At 38.2% G+C, this 20316-nt stretch overlaps 1 protein-coding gene across 2 annotated transcripts in view; it reads right to left on the bottom strand.

The window, feature by feature from the left end:
- Positions 1-492: 492 nt before the first annotated feature.
- The window catches only part of LOC127968308 (CD209 antigen-like protein C), a 38525-nt gene continuing 18701 nt past the window's right edge, over positions 493-20316 (bottom strand). Inside the window, exons 4-5 of one of the 2 annotated variants that reach the window (XM_052569431.1) lie at positions 9132-9238; positions 6885-7788 (exon numbers count right to left, since the gene is read on the bottom strand). In XM_052569431.1, coding sequence (XP_052425391.1) covers positions 7659-7788; positions 9132-9238 — 237 coding nt within the window. In that variant the 3' untranslated portion in view covers positions 6885-7658. Of the gene's footprint in view, positions 769-6884; positions 7789-9131; positions 9239-20316 lie in introns of those variants that run through there. The other variant, XM_052569439.1, reaches the window with a different exon arrangement.

Here is a 20316-nt window from a genome sequence, read left to right as displayed (position 1 = left end):
ACGCGCTAATTTTGACAGCACTAATTTAAATCTGTGTTAAATATTTATTATTGAATATGATATTATTATTATCTAAATGATGATAATATAATAGATATCATATTTTATATATATATATATATAATATATATAAGATTTAATGTGTTAAATCTTTTACATTTAAATCTATTATCTATTTAAATATATTAAACTTAATTCATAATAATATATTATTTAAACTGCAGTTTCTGTCAATGCTCCAGTGAGAAATATCACTCAAATAAATCCATGTAAGATTTTATATGGTCACATTATGGCACTTTACTTTATGATTTTAAACATTTATATATTACATAATTTTAACACCTAAATGTTTCAGAAGAGTACGCTACATGTGATATTTAAATCAGAAATCAAAGGATTACTTTGTTGTGTTATATATATATATATATATATATATATATATATATATATATATATATATATATATATATATATATATATCTCAAAAAGTTGATTTCCTGAATTTTTTTTACGTTAAACAGATGGGGACCATTTAAAAAAAATCTCTAATTAAAACAATCATATTATGGTCATTATACTCCCACCCACAATAATTTTAAGCCTTAAAATGTGTTGTAATTCTGTCCTTGAAAAATGTTCTCTGCAAGGAGTCTCCTGCACCAAAATGTCCTGTGCTAGTGGACATGCATCATATACAGCAGAGTCTGGAGTGATAGGAGGAACTGTCCTGGTCATCACAACGTCTCTCGGCCTTCACGAATTGCCCTGAAACACAAATTAAATAGAAATGGTTATTGTTAATATAACTATAGTTTCACAACACTAACTGTACAATGCACGTTGTACAGATGTCTATGGAAGGATTTTCCAGAGTATTTTCAAATGGAATTGCAAATTGTATTTTAATTTGAGTTTTCAAAATGTGGACGCATAAATTGTGACATTATCCAAATGCAATTGCAAATCTTGCATTACCGTTTGCAAACACACAGTGAGTGCCAAATTTCAAATAAAAAGTCCATTAGCAAATGCATTTCTCATGTCTTATAAACTACGAGCCTGTTATATTTAAAAAGCAATATTAATTACCACATTTGCTTTTTCATCCTCTCGGGACTGCGCATCTAAACTGCCAAAACAACCGACGACACGGAAACCTGTCAATCAAGTGACAGGTGGGGCCATTTTTTTTTGGCGTGTTTGCATTGGGAAGTGACGTCACTCACAGTCGACGGTAATAAACAATTATTAATAAACGATTTTGCGGAATGTTTTGAAAAATGTAATCAGTGAAATTGTGTTGGACATTTTGACACTAGCGCAGCAAGTCGACGACAGTTCATACGGTACAAATTTCCTTTAAGCCATTTGGTTTTGGACCGGTTAAATTAGCATCATAACAGTAATGAGTAATTAGTAACTCAACCAAATCACTAAAATCAAATCGAAACAGCAGCATCGAGGTGAAATGACGTCGCTATCAAGCACCCACTTTAATGGCCTAAGATACACAAAAAAGAAACAAACACAGGATTACACACACATTACACACACACACACTTCTACTTAAAAATAGACATAGAGACATGAGTGGTTTTACATACTGATCTGCAGGACTTCTATTCAAATATCGGGCAAACAGTCCCCGCCTTCCCTTTACTGCACAAAGGAATTCACGCCTCATCCATATGCAAAATAAACATAATCCCACACTCGCATATACATAATACAATGGACCTACCACGCAGAAGAACAGCAGTCACTCCCAGCCCGCCGGGTTACACGTGCAAACTAATTTGTCTAGTTATAAACTGGAACTCCCACGATCACATAAAATAGGAAAAGGAAAACCCTCAAGCAGTACGATCCGCACCTCCAGACAGTCACCAGCTCACACACTGAAGCACACGAACCCCGACCACCATGACACTCAGGTGTACGTTTGTCTGATGCTCTAGGGTTACCCTTTATATAGTTCAACCACAGCCCACTAAATACTCATGGGGCGAGGATCAAACTTAAAAAAAGGAGCACTTCACCACATGAGTTGTGTTTATAAGTATTCAACTTAAGGAAAATTTACATTTGGGATACTATGATAATTACAATTAATAGTTAATGTGAACAAAAAGACCACGAATGTGTCTGTATGTTTTCACTGTTAGGAAAAATCAATGAAATGGCAGTTAGTGAATGTTTGGTAGTGGTTAAAATATTTCAACATTATACATACCTTTTGATCTGGGTGCATTGTTTTAATTTTAGCTTCTGCAGCAGTTTGTTTTGGAGGTATGACTGAGAAGGTGACCTCTGTCACGTCAATTGTGCTGTCACGACTTATCATGACGTATGTGTTATCGTCCGTCTGGCCTGCAGAGTAGAAAACTATAGAAAATTCATGAACATAAAAAGTAGTAGCATCAGTGGTGTAGTCGGGGCCATACCTAAGTATACGCCTTATGACTTATACATTTATATCTGAATTTATGTCAACCTATAGACTTTCACATATCAAAATATCATGAATTCATATGTATCTGTGTACAAAATGACATATAAACACATTTTCCTATTATATTTTGCCTGGAAACGCTTCCAACACGCGCGCGTGTCGCGGTAAAAATAGGCGTCGGTTCTATTTCTAGCATGCACGTGTTTACCGTGCCTGAGACGCGCGTCTCACGCAGGTGGTCTGTATGCTCTAACCTGTTAACATGGGAGCCGAATTAAACACAACACGCCACGCGGCTGAGACGCTTGCACCACGCATCCAGTGTGTCGCCGGCCTGAGGCGGGAACAGAGGATTCTGCTTGGTCTTAGAGCCTTCCGCAAACACCCACGATCACAAATAACAATGATTTTTGTCAAATAATGACTACCCAGCCGGCACATGACCAACTTTCATCGTTGAAATATGGTTGAAATAAGGTCAGTTTTGGTTTCAACATTGAAAAAACGTTGATTCAACGTTTACAGATGAACGGTTGAAAAACTTCCAGCACATGACCAACTTTCAACATTGAAATATGGATGAAATAAGGTCAGTCGTTTTAATGAAACGTTAAAAATGTTTAATGCTAAATTGTTGAAAAAGGTTAACAAGTTTATAAATTATTTATATTAAATTATTTAAATTAATTATTATTTTAATAGCATTTTAAAATATTTTAGTCATGATACCTATTCTAAAATCTAAAGGTATATGTTAAATATTATCATCATTAACAACAATAAAAATATATACATTTCGCTGCTTTATCACACTGAAACAACTCCCATTGGTAGTTTTATTTTATTACTTCTATCATGATTGGTTAATCTGGCTGTCATTCAGGAAACTGGATAATGAATCAGTTCGCGCCTTTCTACATTTAAAAATATGACCGTTATTGTCGTCTTTCTGTGAGTGAGGCGGCTAACTATGAGCTGCTGCTCGTTATAACTGACTGCTCGGTCGGTCCCGAATTATTTAATATTTGCCTGTTATTTTTATTTTTATTTTTTTTTGAGCGAATTTGAGTCGTGACATGTCAATGGAGAACAAAAACTGTGAACACAAGAAGGGTCAGATGTGTTCTGCGAGGTCCTGAAAACATACTGGCAAAATGAAGTAAGAAAATCGCTAACGTTATCTTTATTATCTTTTGAAAATAGTAAAGTATAACCAGAGTTTATAAATGGGTAGCTTAAAGGACATGTAACCTGCAGATAAATAAATACCCGTGTGTCTATTTTTGCATTGCTTTATCACAGATGATCAAGTTAGATGCTTACCCAATGTGTTGCTGGTATGTTATGTGTTAATGTCTGTCTTTTAGAGATTTTCCCATATTTTCCTGATATGAATCCCATGCATTAGGTGTGTTATATATGTTTGTATTCTTAAAATAGTTTCAAAGTGTTTTTTGAAACATATAAGTGCAAATGTCTGTATTTAAATAATATAATTTTAATGAATTAATGAAAATTAATTAAAAACAAAATAGGACTGTTTAAAACCATGGTTCTCAAAGTGTCAGGCTAGTTGTAACGCAGGTGAATCACTAAATTAAACTAATGAATGTTAATACATTTTAATTTAATCTTTGAGTAAGTTTTTTTTTTTTGCACATTTAAGTATGTTACAGTTAATGTACAGTACAGTTTTGTAACTTTTGTCACATAATTACTTTTTTTTTTCATTTACCTGTACATAAGCACAGTGTAGTGTTAATGTTCAAACTGTGTCTGTCAACAATTAATATTATTATTAGAATAAAACTGCCTCATTTTTTAACTGTAGAGCTGTAGCTGAATAGTTTGGCCTACTACGCTGCTGAAATTTACTGTTGGTCATTATGGTGCAACTTAACATTTAATAACAAATATTTTCTGAAGTGGTACTTGGTATAAAAAGTTTGAGAACCAGTGGTTTAAAGAAATGGTATAATATGAAATCCTGCTTTTTAAGAACTTTTCAGTAAACCATTTCTTCTTTCCCCTTGTAGAGTCATCGAGGATCCAGCTTGTTCTTGAAACATTGGTAAGAAATTGTTCATCTGCTACATTGCACTGTCACTTCTGCTAGAGATGCTTTGACCTTTTGTGATAGGTTTTGATTGTACTATATAGAGTTTGTTTTAGGGCAGCTATAAAAAGGAAGGCATCTTATGCATTTTATCAAATTACAAAATCTCCAAAACAAATTTTTCAATAACTTGTAAAATTAATAACCATGGACAGTGACAATTCTGCAAGACTGTAAATATTAATCAGTGAGCGTGGATTATAATATTAAGTGAGTTTAATGTTAGATGAATACTGAAAACAACAAACAAATAACAGAGTAATATATTTTTGTTAACTCAGCACCTGGACAACAGTGTTATATACATCATGAGTGAGTGAAGTGACATTCAGCCAAGTATGGTGACCCATACACAGAATTTGTGCTCTGCATTTAACCCATCCGAAATGCACACACACAGAGCAGTGAACACACACACACACACTGTGAGCAGTGGGCAGCCATTTATGCTGCGGCGCCCGGGGAGCAGTTGGGGGTTCGATGCCTCGCTCAAGGGCACCTAAGTCGTGGTATTGAAGGTGGAGAGAGAGCTGTTCATGCACTCCCCCCCACCCACAATTCCGTCCGGCCCGAGACTAGAACCCACAACCCTTCGATTGGGAGTCCAACCCTCTAACCATTAGGCCACAACTTCCCCACAACTCTGTATCACACAAAACTACAAAAACAGATGAAAAGACAGTTTGTTTTATAAACTCCTGGATTTCCAACTTGTTTGATAGCAGACGGTCACTCCTTTAAAAAGCTATTGTTGTGGATGATATGTGATTGAGAAAAATACAACTACAACACATGGCTAATACAAGTAGAACATAAAAGGCAAACATACGTACATTGAAGAGTAGTCTGCTCTATAGGGTGAAATAAACATTTTTCCAACTCGTTCTGGAGCACTACAGCACTTCTTTCTAAAGCTACTGAAGTGAATCATGTGTCAATGGAGAAACCCATACAAAATGTCAGTAATAGGTATAGAACATATAAAGCAAAAACATGTACAATAAAGGTTTGTGGCATGGTCTTTGAGACTAAATAAAGATTTTACCATCTTCCTTGGATGACTTGATCTATTTTTCCCAGACCTATTAAACTGTGTAAGGTGTCAATGAAGGAACCAATGCAACACGTTGGGAGCCTAAATTGACCATATAAAGCAATAACTCGTACAGTAATGTGTAGTAGTATGTCCTTTCAATTTAGTTAACATTTTACAGTTTGTCCCAGAAGAATTAGTCTGTGTAATACGTCAATGATGGAAACCATTGTAACACATACTTGTAATAGAACATATAAAGCAAATAATAGTCAACTGAAGAGTTGTAGTTCTTCAGGTTAAAACAAACATAATCCACCGTGCTCTGTAACAGTCCACAGAGCCTTTGAAAAGCCATTGAACTGAATAATTTATCATTTAGGAGTAGTTATTGACCATATAAAGCAAATGATTGCAAAATAAAGACTTAAAGTATGTTAAGTAGGGCCAAATTAAGGTTTTCCACCATGTTCTAGAACAGTCCATCGAGCCTTTTGAAAGCAAATGAACTGGATGATAGAAGAATCAAATGCAACACACTTGCAGTGTCAAATGTACACATAGAGCAAATAATAGTACATTCAAAAGCTGTAGTGTGTTATTTAATGCACAATTAATATTTGTACTGGGTAAGTCAGTATCTTTCTTCAAAAGCTATTGAACTGGAAGATGTTGCAATGAAGAAAAAACGGGGACTTTGACGATGAACAGACACATGAAGCAGGATTGCCATGATGTGCTTCAGGTTGTTACATCAGAAGGTAAGACGGCTGAACAGTTGATGGTTTTAGCAGCGACTGCATCTGATGCTCTTCCTTCAGTCCATTATTCACTGACTTTAACGAGGCTGGACTTTAAAGGAACTGTTAATCATTTGGGTGTAAAATCTGGACTTGTTTGGTGTGAGCAAACTTTGATATCACAAGCATATAGCTGACAATCAACAGTCATAAAAATATTTAAAAACAACAATTTATACTTGACGCATGTAATTGTTTCATATAGTCTTAGTTAATGATTCATATTTACTTATGCTAGAATGTACTTGAGCTACATGATGTTGTTTATTAATAAAAAAATATATACACAAAATTGTCACTCATCCATAAATTATATCCTGATTTCCACAAACAGAATATTGTTCATATTCTGAGTGAAATATTAGAGGAGTTTTTTATGTGATATGCTTATAATTTCCATTTATATTCATCACATGGTTCAGGAAATATGTAATCTATGCTAATTATTGAAGACAAGTAAATCATCATCAATTAGGTTTATTGTCATACTGTAGTTGTTACAAAAAGCTGCAATAAATTACAAAGACACACAGTTCAAAATAAACTTTACTGATGTCCTGAATAATAAAACTAAAATCATGATCATTTTGGATCAATGCTGTTCATGTGAACATTTCTATTATTTCAGTTTATTACTGATATTATTTCAGTTAGTAGAAACATCACTGTTGTTTTTCACATTCAGATCTGAAGATCAAAACTAAAATATGAATAATTTTGACTGAACATTCAAAACAAAGTGATTTTAAATAGTTGAAATATTACCATAGTTTGTTTTTATTACTGAATAATCTAATCTAAGTGCAATTCAAATAAACCTGAATTGCAAAATGACTAAACACAAGACTTGATGTTAAACAGATATATTGTAACGCAGCTGCTTCAGAAAAAGAGAGAATCCAAGTGCAGTCACCAACATTTATTCAAAGAAACAAGACAAACATAAATCCAGACTAGAAAAATCCAAAGACGGACAAGAAAAACAGATCAGATTGAATCATGACACAGATATTCACAAAGCTCTCGCTCTCTCTAAAAATCTATCTAAAATTTAAAAACAAAATGATTTTAAAGTTTTATATGGAAATTTTTATATTACAATGTTTTTTTTCTATTTATTTTTTATTTGTTTTTACAGAATAACCTAATTAATGTGACATTCAAAAACTAACAACAACAACAAAAAAAAAAAAGGTAAAATGACTGACATTTATATGTTCATAATGCATATATGTAAATTTTTATTATAATTTATCATTTAAGGATACTCTTCTCACAGATCCATTTAACACTATTATCACATGGAGTATCAAAGCATCCTGATGAATGAGTATTAGCACAGTCTTCGTTTCCCTGATTGTTTGGTTCTCCAGACGCCCAGAAGCTGCATCAACAGATCAGAGTTAGATCAGAGCTGCTTTCTGAGTGATATGATACTGACTGAGACAATCATTTATTAGATAATAATCAGGGCCCGGTTTCCCGATAACGCTCACTCTTAGCGTGCTAAGAAGACCTCGAAAGATATATCTTACCAAAGTTGTTTATGTTCCTAAGTGTGTTCCCCGAAGTGTCCCTTAGGAAGCTTCTTAACACGCTGCCTCTTACGTCTGACGTTACAAGAGCGCTGTCCCGAGTGAGGGTGCTGAATTAGTTGGCATTGATTGCTCAGGAATCGATTTTACACATTGCAACTTTAAACAGGTCTAAAGAGTTTTTTTTGTTTTCATGTAGCCTTGGCAACTAGCCTGAATAATACGCAGATGAAATGAAACTTGTCAGCTCACCTCAACATGCCTTTTGCAATCATATAACCCGCCATGGGCAATGCTTGAGCAAGACTGTCATTATGTTTTACATCTATAAGACGGGTACTTTTTTTTTTTTTTTTGGCACTCTCCCTCTGCCATGGTGCTCCTGTTTCTAGATAGACATAACTGATTAATTTTGTTTGGGGGGAGAAGAGATAAAAGCCCGCCCACACTGACAATTGATTGGTTGATTTGCAGAAACAGGCCAATCAGGATGCTCTCTGTCTGACATGCGCTTCGCACACACGCACATTAGCACACACACGAAAGGTCTCTCGCTTCCTCTCCCTTCTGCCGTGCGCGCGCTACACGGTTTGAAACACAGTATCTGTTTCCCATGTGCGCTTTTGCTCGCTCAGTCTAGATTCCGGGAGATTTTAACTAATTTGCGGGTCTCAGGGAGCAGCTTTCAATATGCGGGAGACTCCCGGAACTTCCGGGAGACTTGGGATGTCTGCCATTTATAGATCTTAGCCATTTAGAGCCAAATTGTTTGCCAGATGTTAATTATCAAAAAATGTATTGCCAATTCGCTTTAATTACATTACGAAAAAGCCTAGGCTAATTACCACCATATTCGTTCTGATACCACATAAAGTCAACTTCATAAATAGGCCTGAATCCATTGCGAATTTATAATTTATTACAAGTCTTAATTTGACTTGTACTGCGCTGCGCTGGTTTCTAAAGACTGCTGTACAGTAGCGTTTTGAGCTCAAACAACGCTAAGAGAGAGCTTACGAATGGTCCAGACCAACCTTACGAAAGTATGACTTACAGAAGATATACTTAGCGTACGAACGTGTCAGGAATCGTGCCACAAGGTTAAGAGAGAGGTTAAGGAATAGGTTAAGAACTACTTAGCGATAAGAACGTTTTGGGGAACCGGGCCCAGTTAAGTTCAGTCATTTCTCACCCAGAGGTCAGTGTGCTGCCATCAACCCATTTCCATCTGCCCTCCACTTCAATATCAGTCAAACCAATCCAGAAATGATCAGAACCACAAATATTCTTCACAAAATCCTGAGAAGTCAAACAATAACATGATTTATTAAAAACACACACACGCACGCACACACACACACACTCACAGACACACACACACAGGTATATAGTGTTTATGAGGACAGCATGAAACCATTGTGGTTTAAAGGGACATCCCTTTCCTAACATCCAATAACCAATCTATTAAAATATCAATATTTAAAGAAACCAATATATTAAACAATGTTATATGGCCTCTTTAGGATACATCTCACTTAAAATTGTTGTTTTTACCATAAAATCATGGAAATGTATCAGCTGATTTTTCACATTTTTCTAGCATAGTTTACTAAGAACTTCATAAAAAAAACTGATAGACAGTAATTTTGATATGAGTAATCCATCTTTAGGAACAGTAGGTTCTACATTTTAAGGTTTGGAGCCTGTCATATTTTCTGCTTTAGTTCATGTAGCAAGAAAAGCAACACAAAGCAATGTACTTGATTTGTTGCCTCTGTTACAGTTTTCAAAGACGAGGCAGTGCTCTTCTTTTGTGCAACACAGTTATTTCTGTATGAAAGTATGAGAAAGACAGTTTAGATCGGCAACACTCTCTGTAGCGTGTGCAAACTCACTCATTACATACTGATCGCTCTTTCACTCTACTAGCGTCAGTGACCAATCCCAAAGTCCTTTCAGGCAAGTCGTGCCACTCGGCCGCCATCTTGGTAACGCCTCCGGGCAGCTATTTCAGAATAACAAGACCAGCTCCTATCTAAATGAATGGGTAGAGAGTCAGAACTGCACTTTCACTGGTCACCGGGACATAAAAACAGCATGTATAGAAACAGCAGTGAAATATGATAAAAATCGCTGAAATAATTTGATGACTTTGCCCAAAAATAATTTTTAAAATGCCTTTTCCCCACAGATTATACCTTTACTACGCATGCGCAAGGGTTCCTCAACTGTGCGCATACGTCAGAGGAACCAGACGATAGGCTTAAATGTTTCCCGGCTTGACTGTTAAAAGCATATGATTGGCTTTCCAGCCGGAGGGGGCGGGACATGTGCACACAACCGCCATCTTTGCCGTTACGGGTTTTCCTTAAATATATGTATTGAGGATTGAGGAAGTGACATGTCTCTGTCTCTGCCAATCCTCATCCGAGTGTACAGCTTAGGGAGCTCTCTATTGGTGAAGCTGAGTTTCACAACGGTAACCCTTGTTCTAAAAATACATCACAACAGTATTATCACCAAATGTCACTGTAATTCTTTTCATCAGAACTCCGTTACTGAAATCAAAATTTAAAGGGGCAATGTTTATGTGTCTTTTAAAGGGACAATAAACACTCAGGGCTACACCTCTTAATTTAGACATGTCTTTGTATTTTGCAAATTTTTTTTTTGATCAATTATCAGTTGATGTGTTGACAGCAAATTGCTTGTTCAATTTAAATGTGAATGAAAGTGTTGTCTCTATCATTAAATAAATTACATTAAAGTGTTTTGTCATCTTTAAAAAAGTAAGCCAGTGGGGTAACATTTGTTTAAGATTATTGATCGAAGTAAAAACAAAAAATTCCTGTCGACACAACATGATTTAGTTGACTAAATCTACTAGAAAATAGACTGGACTAGAAAATAATAGTCAAGTCAACTTAAAGAAATATTAACTGAACTAATTCCACTCTAATATGAAGTTGTTTCAACAAGAATTTTTTTTGTCAAGATAACAAAAAATCTTTAGGCAGCGGGGTAACATTATATTTTAGTTGACTCAAAAAAATTTTCACATTACAGACTTCCTCCCTTTTCATTAAGTATGCCATTCATCACAGAACCTTTCATCAACTAATTTCATATCATTTAAAAATACTATCAAACTGTCTGTTAAAAACACGTTGCTTTAAAACACTGCCCAATATGATTTATTTAACACATGAATAAATCCAAAAGACTAACAGACTTAGAGTAAACTCATGAAATGAAAATATAAACAAGTATTCTATTGACTGACAGCTGAACTGACAGCACTGTTTTGCCAGTAGGAATATGAATAAGTTGCTTTAGAATATGTACAGACCACTGATCTATAATATAGAACTGGATTGCTCATGACGTCATTAAAGTGAAGCTGCCACTTCGCCATATTGGTAATCCCTAGTGTGCGTAAAAGTTATATTCAATTAATAGGAAATTGATTTTAATGAGAAAACATCACCTAACAAGTCAGCGTTTATAAATCTGAAGTATCTCTGTAAATTATTACAATGCAAACACCCTAGTCATGTAAACAGTTATTATTTTAAAGGTTGGGAATTTCCCCTACTTATTAAAAAGCTATGTTCATTACAGTAACGAGCATCATGAGCATGATAAACATCAGACATGACCTCAACACATATAAGAAACGACAAAGTGCTCATTGTGGAATCTGAAAAAAGATTTATGTTTTTATTCCTTGTACAGTTATGCATCCATCCATCCATCATCTTCCGCTTAATCCGGGGCCAGGTCGCGGGGGCAACAGTCTAAGCAGAGACGCCTAGACTTCCCTCTCCCTAGCCACTTGTTCCAGCTCTTCCGGGGGGACCCTGAGGCGTTCCCAGGCCAGCCGGGAGACATAGTCCCTCCAGCTTGTCCTAGGTCTTCCCCGGGGCCTCCTCCCGGTGAGACGTGCCTGGAACACCTCGCTGTGAAGGCGTCCAGGAGGCATCCGAAATAAATGCCCGAGCCACCTCAGCTGGCTCCTCTCGATGTGGAGGAGCAACGGCTCTACTCTGAGCTCCTCCCGAGTGACCGAGCTTCTCACCCTAACTCTAAGGTAGCGCCCAGCCACCCGACGGAGAAAGCAAATTTCGGCCGCCTGTATCCGGGATCTTGTCCTTTCGGTCATGACCCACAGCTCATGACCATAGGTGAGAGTAGGAACGTAGATTGACCGGTAAATCGAGAGCTTTGCCTTACAGCTCAGCTCCTTCTTCACCACGACAGACCGGTACAGCGACCGCATTACTGCAGAAGCTGCACCGATCCATCTGTCAATCTCACGTTGCATCCTTCCCTCACTCGTGAACAAGACCCCAAGATATCTGAACTCCTCCACTTGAGGCAGGAACTCTCCACCAACCTGAAGTGGGCAATCCACCCTTTTCCGACTGAGAACCATGGCCTCGGACTTGGAGGTGCTGATTCTCATCCCAACCGCTTCACACTCGGCTGCAAACCGTCCCAGTGCACGCTGAAGGTCCTGGTCTGAGGAAGCCAACACGACAACATCATCTGCAAAAGCAGCGACGAAATCGCATGGTCCCCAAACCGGACACTCTCTGGCCCTTGGCTGCGCCTAGAAATTCTGTCCATAAAAATTATGAACAGAACCGGTGACAAAGGGCAGCCCTGCCGGAGTCCAAAATGCACTGGGAACAGGTCTGACTTACTGCCGGCCATGTGAACCAAGCTCTTGCTCCGGTCGTATAGGGACCGAACAGCCCTAAGCAGGGGGCCGCCGACCCCAGAGCACCCTCCACAGGATGTCGCGAGGAACACGGTTGAATGCCTTCTCCAAATCCACAAAACACATGTGGACTGGTTGGGCAAACTCCCATGAACCCTCCAGCACCGTGGAAAGGGTATAGAGCTGGTCCAGTGTTCCACGACCGGGACGAAAACCACACTGTTCCTCCTGAATCCGAGGTTCCACTATCGGCCGAATTCTCCTCTCCAGTACCCTGGCATAGACTTTACCGGGGAGGCTGAGAAGTGTGATCCCCCTATAGTTGGAACACACTCTCCGGTCCCCCTTCTTGAAAAGAGGGACCACCACCCCGGTCTGCCAGTCCAGAGGTACTGTCCCCAACCGCCATGCGATGTTGCAGAGGCGTGTCAGCCAAGACAGCCCCACAACATCCAGAGACTTGAGGTACTCGGGGCGGATCTCATCCACCCCCGGTGCCTTGCCACCGAGGAGCTTTTTAACTACCTCGATGACTTCAGCCCGGGTGATGGATGAGTCCTCCTCCGAGTCCCCAGCCACTGCTTCCTTAACGGAACACAAGTCGGTGGGATTGAGGAGATTGACCTGTCAGCTGCCTCTGGAGTCCCACAAGCCATCCAGGCCCGATAGGACTCCTTCTTCAGCTTGACAACATCCCTTACTTCCGGTGTCCACCACCGGGTTCGGGGATTGCCGCCTCGACAGGCACCGGAGACCTTACGGCCACAGCTCCGAGCAGCCGCAGTGACAATGGAGGTGGAGAACATGGTCCACTCGGACTCAATATCTCCAGACTCCCTCGGGATCCGGTCGAAGCTCTGCCGGAGGTGGGAGTTGAAGATCTCTCTGACAGGGGGCTCGGCCAAACGTTCCCAACAGACCCTCACAGTACGCTTGAGTCTGCCGAGTCTGTCCAGCTTCCTCCTCCGCCATCGGATCCAACTCACCACCAGGTGGTGATCAGTTGACAGCTCCGCCCCTCTCTTCACCCGAGTGTCCAAGACATATGGCCGAAGGTCTGATGACACGACCACAAAGTCGATCATCGACCTCCGGCCTAGGGTGTCCTGGTGCCACGTGCACTGATGGACACCCTTATGCTTGAACATGGTGTTCGTTATGGACAAACCGTGGTTAGCACAGAAATCCAATAACAGAACACCGCTCGGGTTCAGGTCAGGGAGGCCGTTCCTCCCAATCACGCCCCTCCAGGTGTCACTGTCACTGCCCACGTGAGCATTGAAGTCCCCCAGTAGAACGACGGAGTCTCCAGTCGGAGCACTTTCCAGCACCCCTCCCAGAGACTCCAAAAGGGCCGGGTAGTCCGCACTGCCGTTCGGCCCGTAGGCACAAACGACAGTGAGAGACCTATCCCCGACTCGAAGGCACAGGGAAGCGACCCTCTCGTTCACCGGGGTGAACCCCAACACATGGTGGCTGAGCTGGGGGGCTATAAGCAAACCCACTCCAGCCCTCCGCCTCTCACCATGGGCAACTCCAGAGTGGTAGAGAGTCCAGCCTCTCTCTAGAAGTGTGGTTCCAGAGCCCAAGCTGTGCGTGGAGGTGAGCCCGACTATCTCTAGTCGGTACCTCTCGACCTCCCGCACAAGCTCAGGCTCCTTCCCCGCCAACGAGGTGACATTCCACGTCCCTAAAGCCAGATTCCGTGTCCAGAGATCGGGTCGTCGGTGGTCTCGCCTTCGACTGTCGCCCGATCCTCTATGCACCGGCCCCTTACGCTCCCTCCTGCAGGTGGTGAGCCCACAGTTATTGATTGTTTATATAATTTAGTTAAAGTGTTTTTATTCGTACAGTAGCTAACAATATTTCATTAAAAGCATTAATTTTGAAGCAGGTAATGTTTAAATGGTGGTTAAATTAACTATTTATTTAGCATACAACAGTTTACATGGAAACGTTAATAAACATATCAAATCATAAATAATCAAATCCATTTCTGATACTAATAGATTCATGTTTAATAATTCCTGAATAATAATGTTCATAAAGACATAAGGTATATTTTGTGTTGGATCAGTTATCGGTGTCATCAGCGCGCATCACCTAAACGATTTAAATATATCACTTACTGCCCCAAAAGACCGTAAACACTGCAGATAACACCTGAAGTAAACATTAATTTGCATACACATAACAACGAGTCCCGTTTTACTGATATGCTTCAAATCGAGTGATTTTAGGACAGCAGATTGGATGTGTCTCAATGGTGCCCTCTGCTGGTAGGGTTTAGTAAGATGGCGGATCGAACACTTCCGGTGGCTTCACTGTCTGCTGGAAGTTTAGAACGTGATGAGTGATCCAGTCATATATAGATCGGTGGTCCAGACACATTCAGTAAAGGAATAGTTCAACCAAAAATGAAAATGATTTCATCATTTACTGACCAGGAGATTTATTATTATTATTATTATTTTTTTTTTTTTTATGGAGACCAGAAGTCTCACAGTGGGGACCAGAAACAGTTTGGTTAACTACAATATTTAAAAGATCTTTTGTGTTCTACAGATCATAGAAACTCCTGCAGGTTTAGAACAACTCGAGTCAAGTCAAGTCACCTTTATTTATAAAGCGCTTTAAACAAAATACATCGCGTCAAAGCACTGAACAACATTCATTAGGAAAACAGTGTCAATAATGCAAAATGATAGTTAAAGGCAGTTCATCATTGAATTCAGTGATGTCATCTCTGTTCAGTTTAAATAGTGTCTGTGCATTTATTTGCAATCAAGTCAATGATATCGCTGTAGATGAGGGTAAATAAATGATGTCATGATTTTAATTATTGGCTGAACTATCCCTTTAAGTGTGCCATACACTACTGAACCTTTGGTTATCTCATATCGTTTAAATTTACAATCAAACAGTCTGTTAAATACACTGGGCTTCAAAACACTGCACAATAAGATTTACTTAACACAAGAATGAATCCAAAACACTCACTGTTTGCTTTATGCTTCAGAATATGTCCAGACACATTCATTAAAGGGGTAGTTCACCTCAAAATGAAAATTATGTGACCCACAAGTTGTTCCAAACTTGCAGGAGTTTCTTTCTTCTGCTAAACACACAAAAAAAGATCTGAAGAACATGGGTAACTGAATGGTTTCTGGTACCCTTTGACTTCCATAAAGTAAGTATGTCTTGAATTGTTTGAGAATCAAGAATGGGGTGCTCTGCATTCTCACAATGGGTACCAGAAACTGGTTACCCACAATCTTTAAAAGATATTTTTTGTGTTCAGCAGAAGAAAGAAAATCCAACAGGTTTGGAAAAACTAGTGGGTAAGTAAATTTAAATTTTGAGGTGAACTATCCCTTTAAGTGTGTCATGCACTGCAGAACTTTTGGTTAGAAAAAAAAATACACAAAAACTGCAGCAATAGTTAAACTGTCTAAACAAGACAGAAGTTTGATTTGATTGTGCCAGTCAAATTGTGTGAAAGAGGATAGAAAAGAGAAAACATTTAAAAACACAATCTGTCTCGTGTGAGCCATACCCATGTTCTGAACAAAGTCTTGTATGTTTTTTTGTTGTGCAAGAAACAAGAATGGGGTGCTCTGCCTCTTGCAATTTCACATTCTGGTGAACTTGCCAGTTTTCCTTTGCGGATGTGCTTCCAGAGACTGCTTAGTGACCTTTGACCTCTGACATGGACCATGGTCTTTTCACATAGGTCCTTTTTTTCTTTTGCTTGTCAAGCTCTATAAAAAATACAGTTAGTTAACAAATACACAACATACAGAGGGGCTCAAAAGTTTGGGCACCCCTTGCAGAATCTGTGAAAATATGAGTAATTTTAAAAAAATAAGAGAGATCATACTAAATGCATGTTGTTTATTTAGTACTGTCCTGAGTAAGATATTGTAAATAAAATATATTAATATTTAGTCCACAAGACAAAAAAATGATTAAAATAACCCCACTCAAAAGTTTGGGAACCCTTGGTTCTTAGTACTGTGTTCTGTTACCTGATGACCCTCGGCTGTCTTTCTGTTTTGTGATGGTTGTGCATGAGTCCCTTGTTTGTTCTGAACAGTTAAACTGAGCAGCGTTCTTCAGAAAAATCTTTAAGATCCTCCAGATTCTTCAGTTTTCCAGCATCTTTGCATATTTGAACCCTTTCCAGCAGTGACTTTATGATTTTGAGATGCATCTTATCACACTGAGGACATTTGAGGGACTCAAACACAACTATTAAAAAAAGGTTCAAACGTTCACGGATGCGCCAGAAGGAAACAAAATGCATTGAGAACTGGGGGGTGAAAACTTTTGGAATTTGAAGATCAATGTAAATTGTACTTAATTTGTGTACCGGGAAACATACAAGTATCTTCTGTTGCTTACGAAGGGCAGGACTAAATGGAAAAAAAATTATATTTCAACAAAATAAGACAAATTTGGCCATCTTCATTGTGTTCAAAAGCTCTTAATGCATCTTGTTTCCTTCTGGAGGATCAGTGAATGTTTGAATCGTTTTAAATAGTTGTGTTTGAGTCCCTCAAATGTCCTCAGTGTGATAAGATGCATCTCCAAATCATAAAGTCACTGCTGGAAAGGGTTCAAATATGTAAAGATGCTGGAAAACTGAAGAATCTGCAGGAGCTTAAAGATTTTTCTGAAGAACGCTGCTCAGTTTAACTGTTCAGAACAAACAAGGGACTCATGCACAACCATCACAAAACAGAAAGACAGTCGAGGACCATCAGGTAACAGAATACAGTATTAAGAACCAAGGGTTCCCAAACTTTTGAGTAGGGTTATTTTAATAAGGCATTTTTTTTGTCTTGTGGACTAAATGTTAATATCTTTTATGTACAATATCTTGCTCAGGACAGTACTAAATAAAATATAACATTCATTTAGTATGATCTCTCTTATTTTTTGAAAATATTTCACATTTTCACAGATTCTGCAAAGGGTGCCCAAACTTTCGAGCCCCACTGTAGTTTAATCCAGTATATACAGAAAAAGTGGTCAATGCCAAGTTTGAACAAAACCAGTCATTCCTTTAACTAAAACATTTTATAGACTAATTTTTCCAAATTTCATGGCATATTAACAATTAAGCACGATCAGATTTTATTTGCCTCTCAAAACTCAGTTTTAAAGGGCAAAACCAAAATACTTACAGCAGATAAATACAATAAAGTGTTGTTTTCTAGTACAATTACAACGGGACAAACATTCACATCAAATGTTAACTCAGCAGTAGAGTTACACTTACGGGACACTGCACTTATTCACAATCACAAAACTACATTATTTGCATAAGATTTAAAGCCTTGCCAGTTAAACATTGTATTTACATACGTTTCTGACATGCACCTTTTCTAAACAAGTGTCCCCAATAAGGTCCAAAATGTTACGATTTTACATTGTTGCCAATGGAGGGTAGACACTGTGGTGGTTAAACGATTAAATCTAATGAAGTACCATAACATACAGGGTCCTGTTTTGATCCATGTTGTTTTCTGTGAGCATGCTTTTGACATAAGCATTTATATAACTTTCACTAGCAAAAAAATTCATCACCGCGGTCAGCATCTAAGTACCGTGGTTATAGGGTAATGTGTTTATCGTCCCAGCCTCACTGTAAGTCATCTGTAGGGGAAAAAGAAAAGAACCATAAATCCATGGCCACAGAACAGCAGAAGACGAACACAGAGGTTTTTATCAAGGGGATTTATATGTTTTTTTTATGTTGCGTTTTTATTAATCTTTGAAATCTAATCTTTTCACAACTTGTGTGCTTTACCTTGATGAACTGAAGCAATCTGCTGCGCTAATAGTCTTACTAATAGTGGTGCACAGAGACCAAGGATCAAATGCAATCAAAATATAGTTAATGCAAACATTTAACTGAACTGTGAAAATCGCAGTCTTGAATCCTAACGGTCACCCCCCAAAAAATACAACTTTTTAGTTTATTAATATAGAAAAATCAATAGTAAAAAAAATAATGTAATGTAAAATTAATTGACAAAGCACTACAGCACTTAAATATTTGGAGTAGGGGTGGGCGATGTATACAAATTTGGCATCGAACGATTTCTACAGTTTTCCATTTAACCTATAAAGGAAAACAACTAACGAATTACTAACATTAATTCTAACAAATAACATTGTGTCTACATCAGATTTAGGCCTGACGGAATAAAAATAATGTCATGCATGAAGTCATTATTTGTCTTATGAAGATTCACCTTTGTTTTGTGCAATATGAAAGCAATGACAACAGTCAATAGACTTTTAGTTATGTGCTTTCTAAAATCTGCAAATCCAATTCTTTTGTCTGAAATTAATAATTTAGATTGATTAATCAATAAATTATTTGATAGATTAATAAAAATAAAAAGTCATTAGTGCCAGCACTAGACTACAGCAATGCTCTTCTGGCTGCACTTCCAAATGATACAGAAGGCAACAGTATGACTGGTTTTCAACAAGCCCAAATCCCACGGCACACATTTCCAAATCTAGTCATTGACTTTTGGTTGCAGCTCACATCAGGTTCAAGACACTGATGCTTGCATAGAAAACAGCCATGGCTCTACACTTTCCTACTTCCCCTTGCTCTTTAAGTCTACATCCCCTCCAGAAACCTGCGGTCGGTGACTAAGTGTCACATTGTGGTACAAGTACAGACATGCAAAAAAAAAACTATTTCCAGAAAAATTGTATTTACTATTACAAGCTGGTGGAATGATCTTCCGATCCCAAATCTGGAACGCCAAATCCCTGACAATATTCTAGAAAACTCACCTCTTCCATGAACACTTAATTGAATCCTGCAAAAACAAAAATAAATAAAAACCTCGGCTTCCACTACTTCCTTAATTCCTCCCACTACTTACTTAATTCCTCCCTATTCTACTTTGTATTGTTGTATCAATGTCTGACATTTGTAAGTAGTTTTGGATAAAAGCTCCATAGGAATTAGTAATTAATAAATGTAAATATAAAAACTTATTGATATTTGGATGGTGTTCAGTGAAGCTATGTTAACAAATAAAATGGAGTGGATGTTAAAAATATGAGAATATAAAAATGACAGATTAATTTAGCATGTTGCACGTTGCCACATAGTTTCAGTTTTGTTGACAGTGAGAGGTGGTACAAAATTTGATAAAGGCAGCCACTTTGAAATTCTTCATGCAGGAACACTGATCTCTCATATACGCATGCATTACCAGATCGTGTTATGATATGATTTGGTTCAGATTGCATCTGATTGTTGGAAAATTTATACTGTGACTAGGATATATCATATCATCCAGGCCTACCCTCGTCTCCCCTGATGTACTCTGGCACTCCCTCATTTACATTTTGATAACCCATCTTGCTATATAAAGATAAGTCACTTTCAAGATTCGTGATAAACTCTATTTATACTATGGAATGGCAGTTCTTACCACACATTTTACAAGATGTTGGTCAGAGTGGTATTGACAATCTGCAAATCATTCACCATTGTCCTCAGACATCTCTCCGTACACCATGTCTTCACTGGACGCAACAGTAGTCGTGTGGTCTCGTATCACCTAAAGACTTCAACACTGGACACAACCATTGAAAATCATTTTAAATGTGTGTC

This window comes from Carassius gibelio, chromosome A4 (genome assembly GCF_023724105.1).
Source record: "Carassius gibelio isolate Cgi1373 ecotype wild population from Czech Republic chromosome A4, carGib1.2-hapl.c, whole genome shotgun sequence".
NCBI classification, from domain to species: Eukaryota; Metazoa; Chordata; class Actinopteri; order Cypriniformes; family Cyprinidae; genus Carassius; species Carassius gibelio.
The sequence above is the reverse complement of the archived record's forward strand: the minus strand, read 5'-3'. Positions and strand labels throughout refer to the sequence as shown.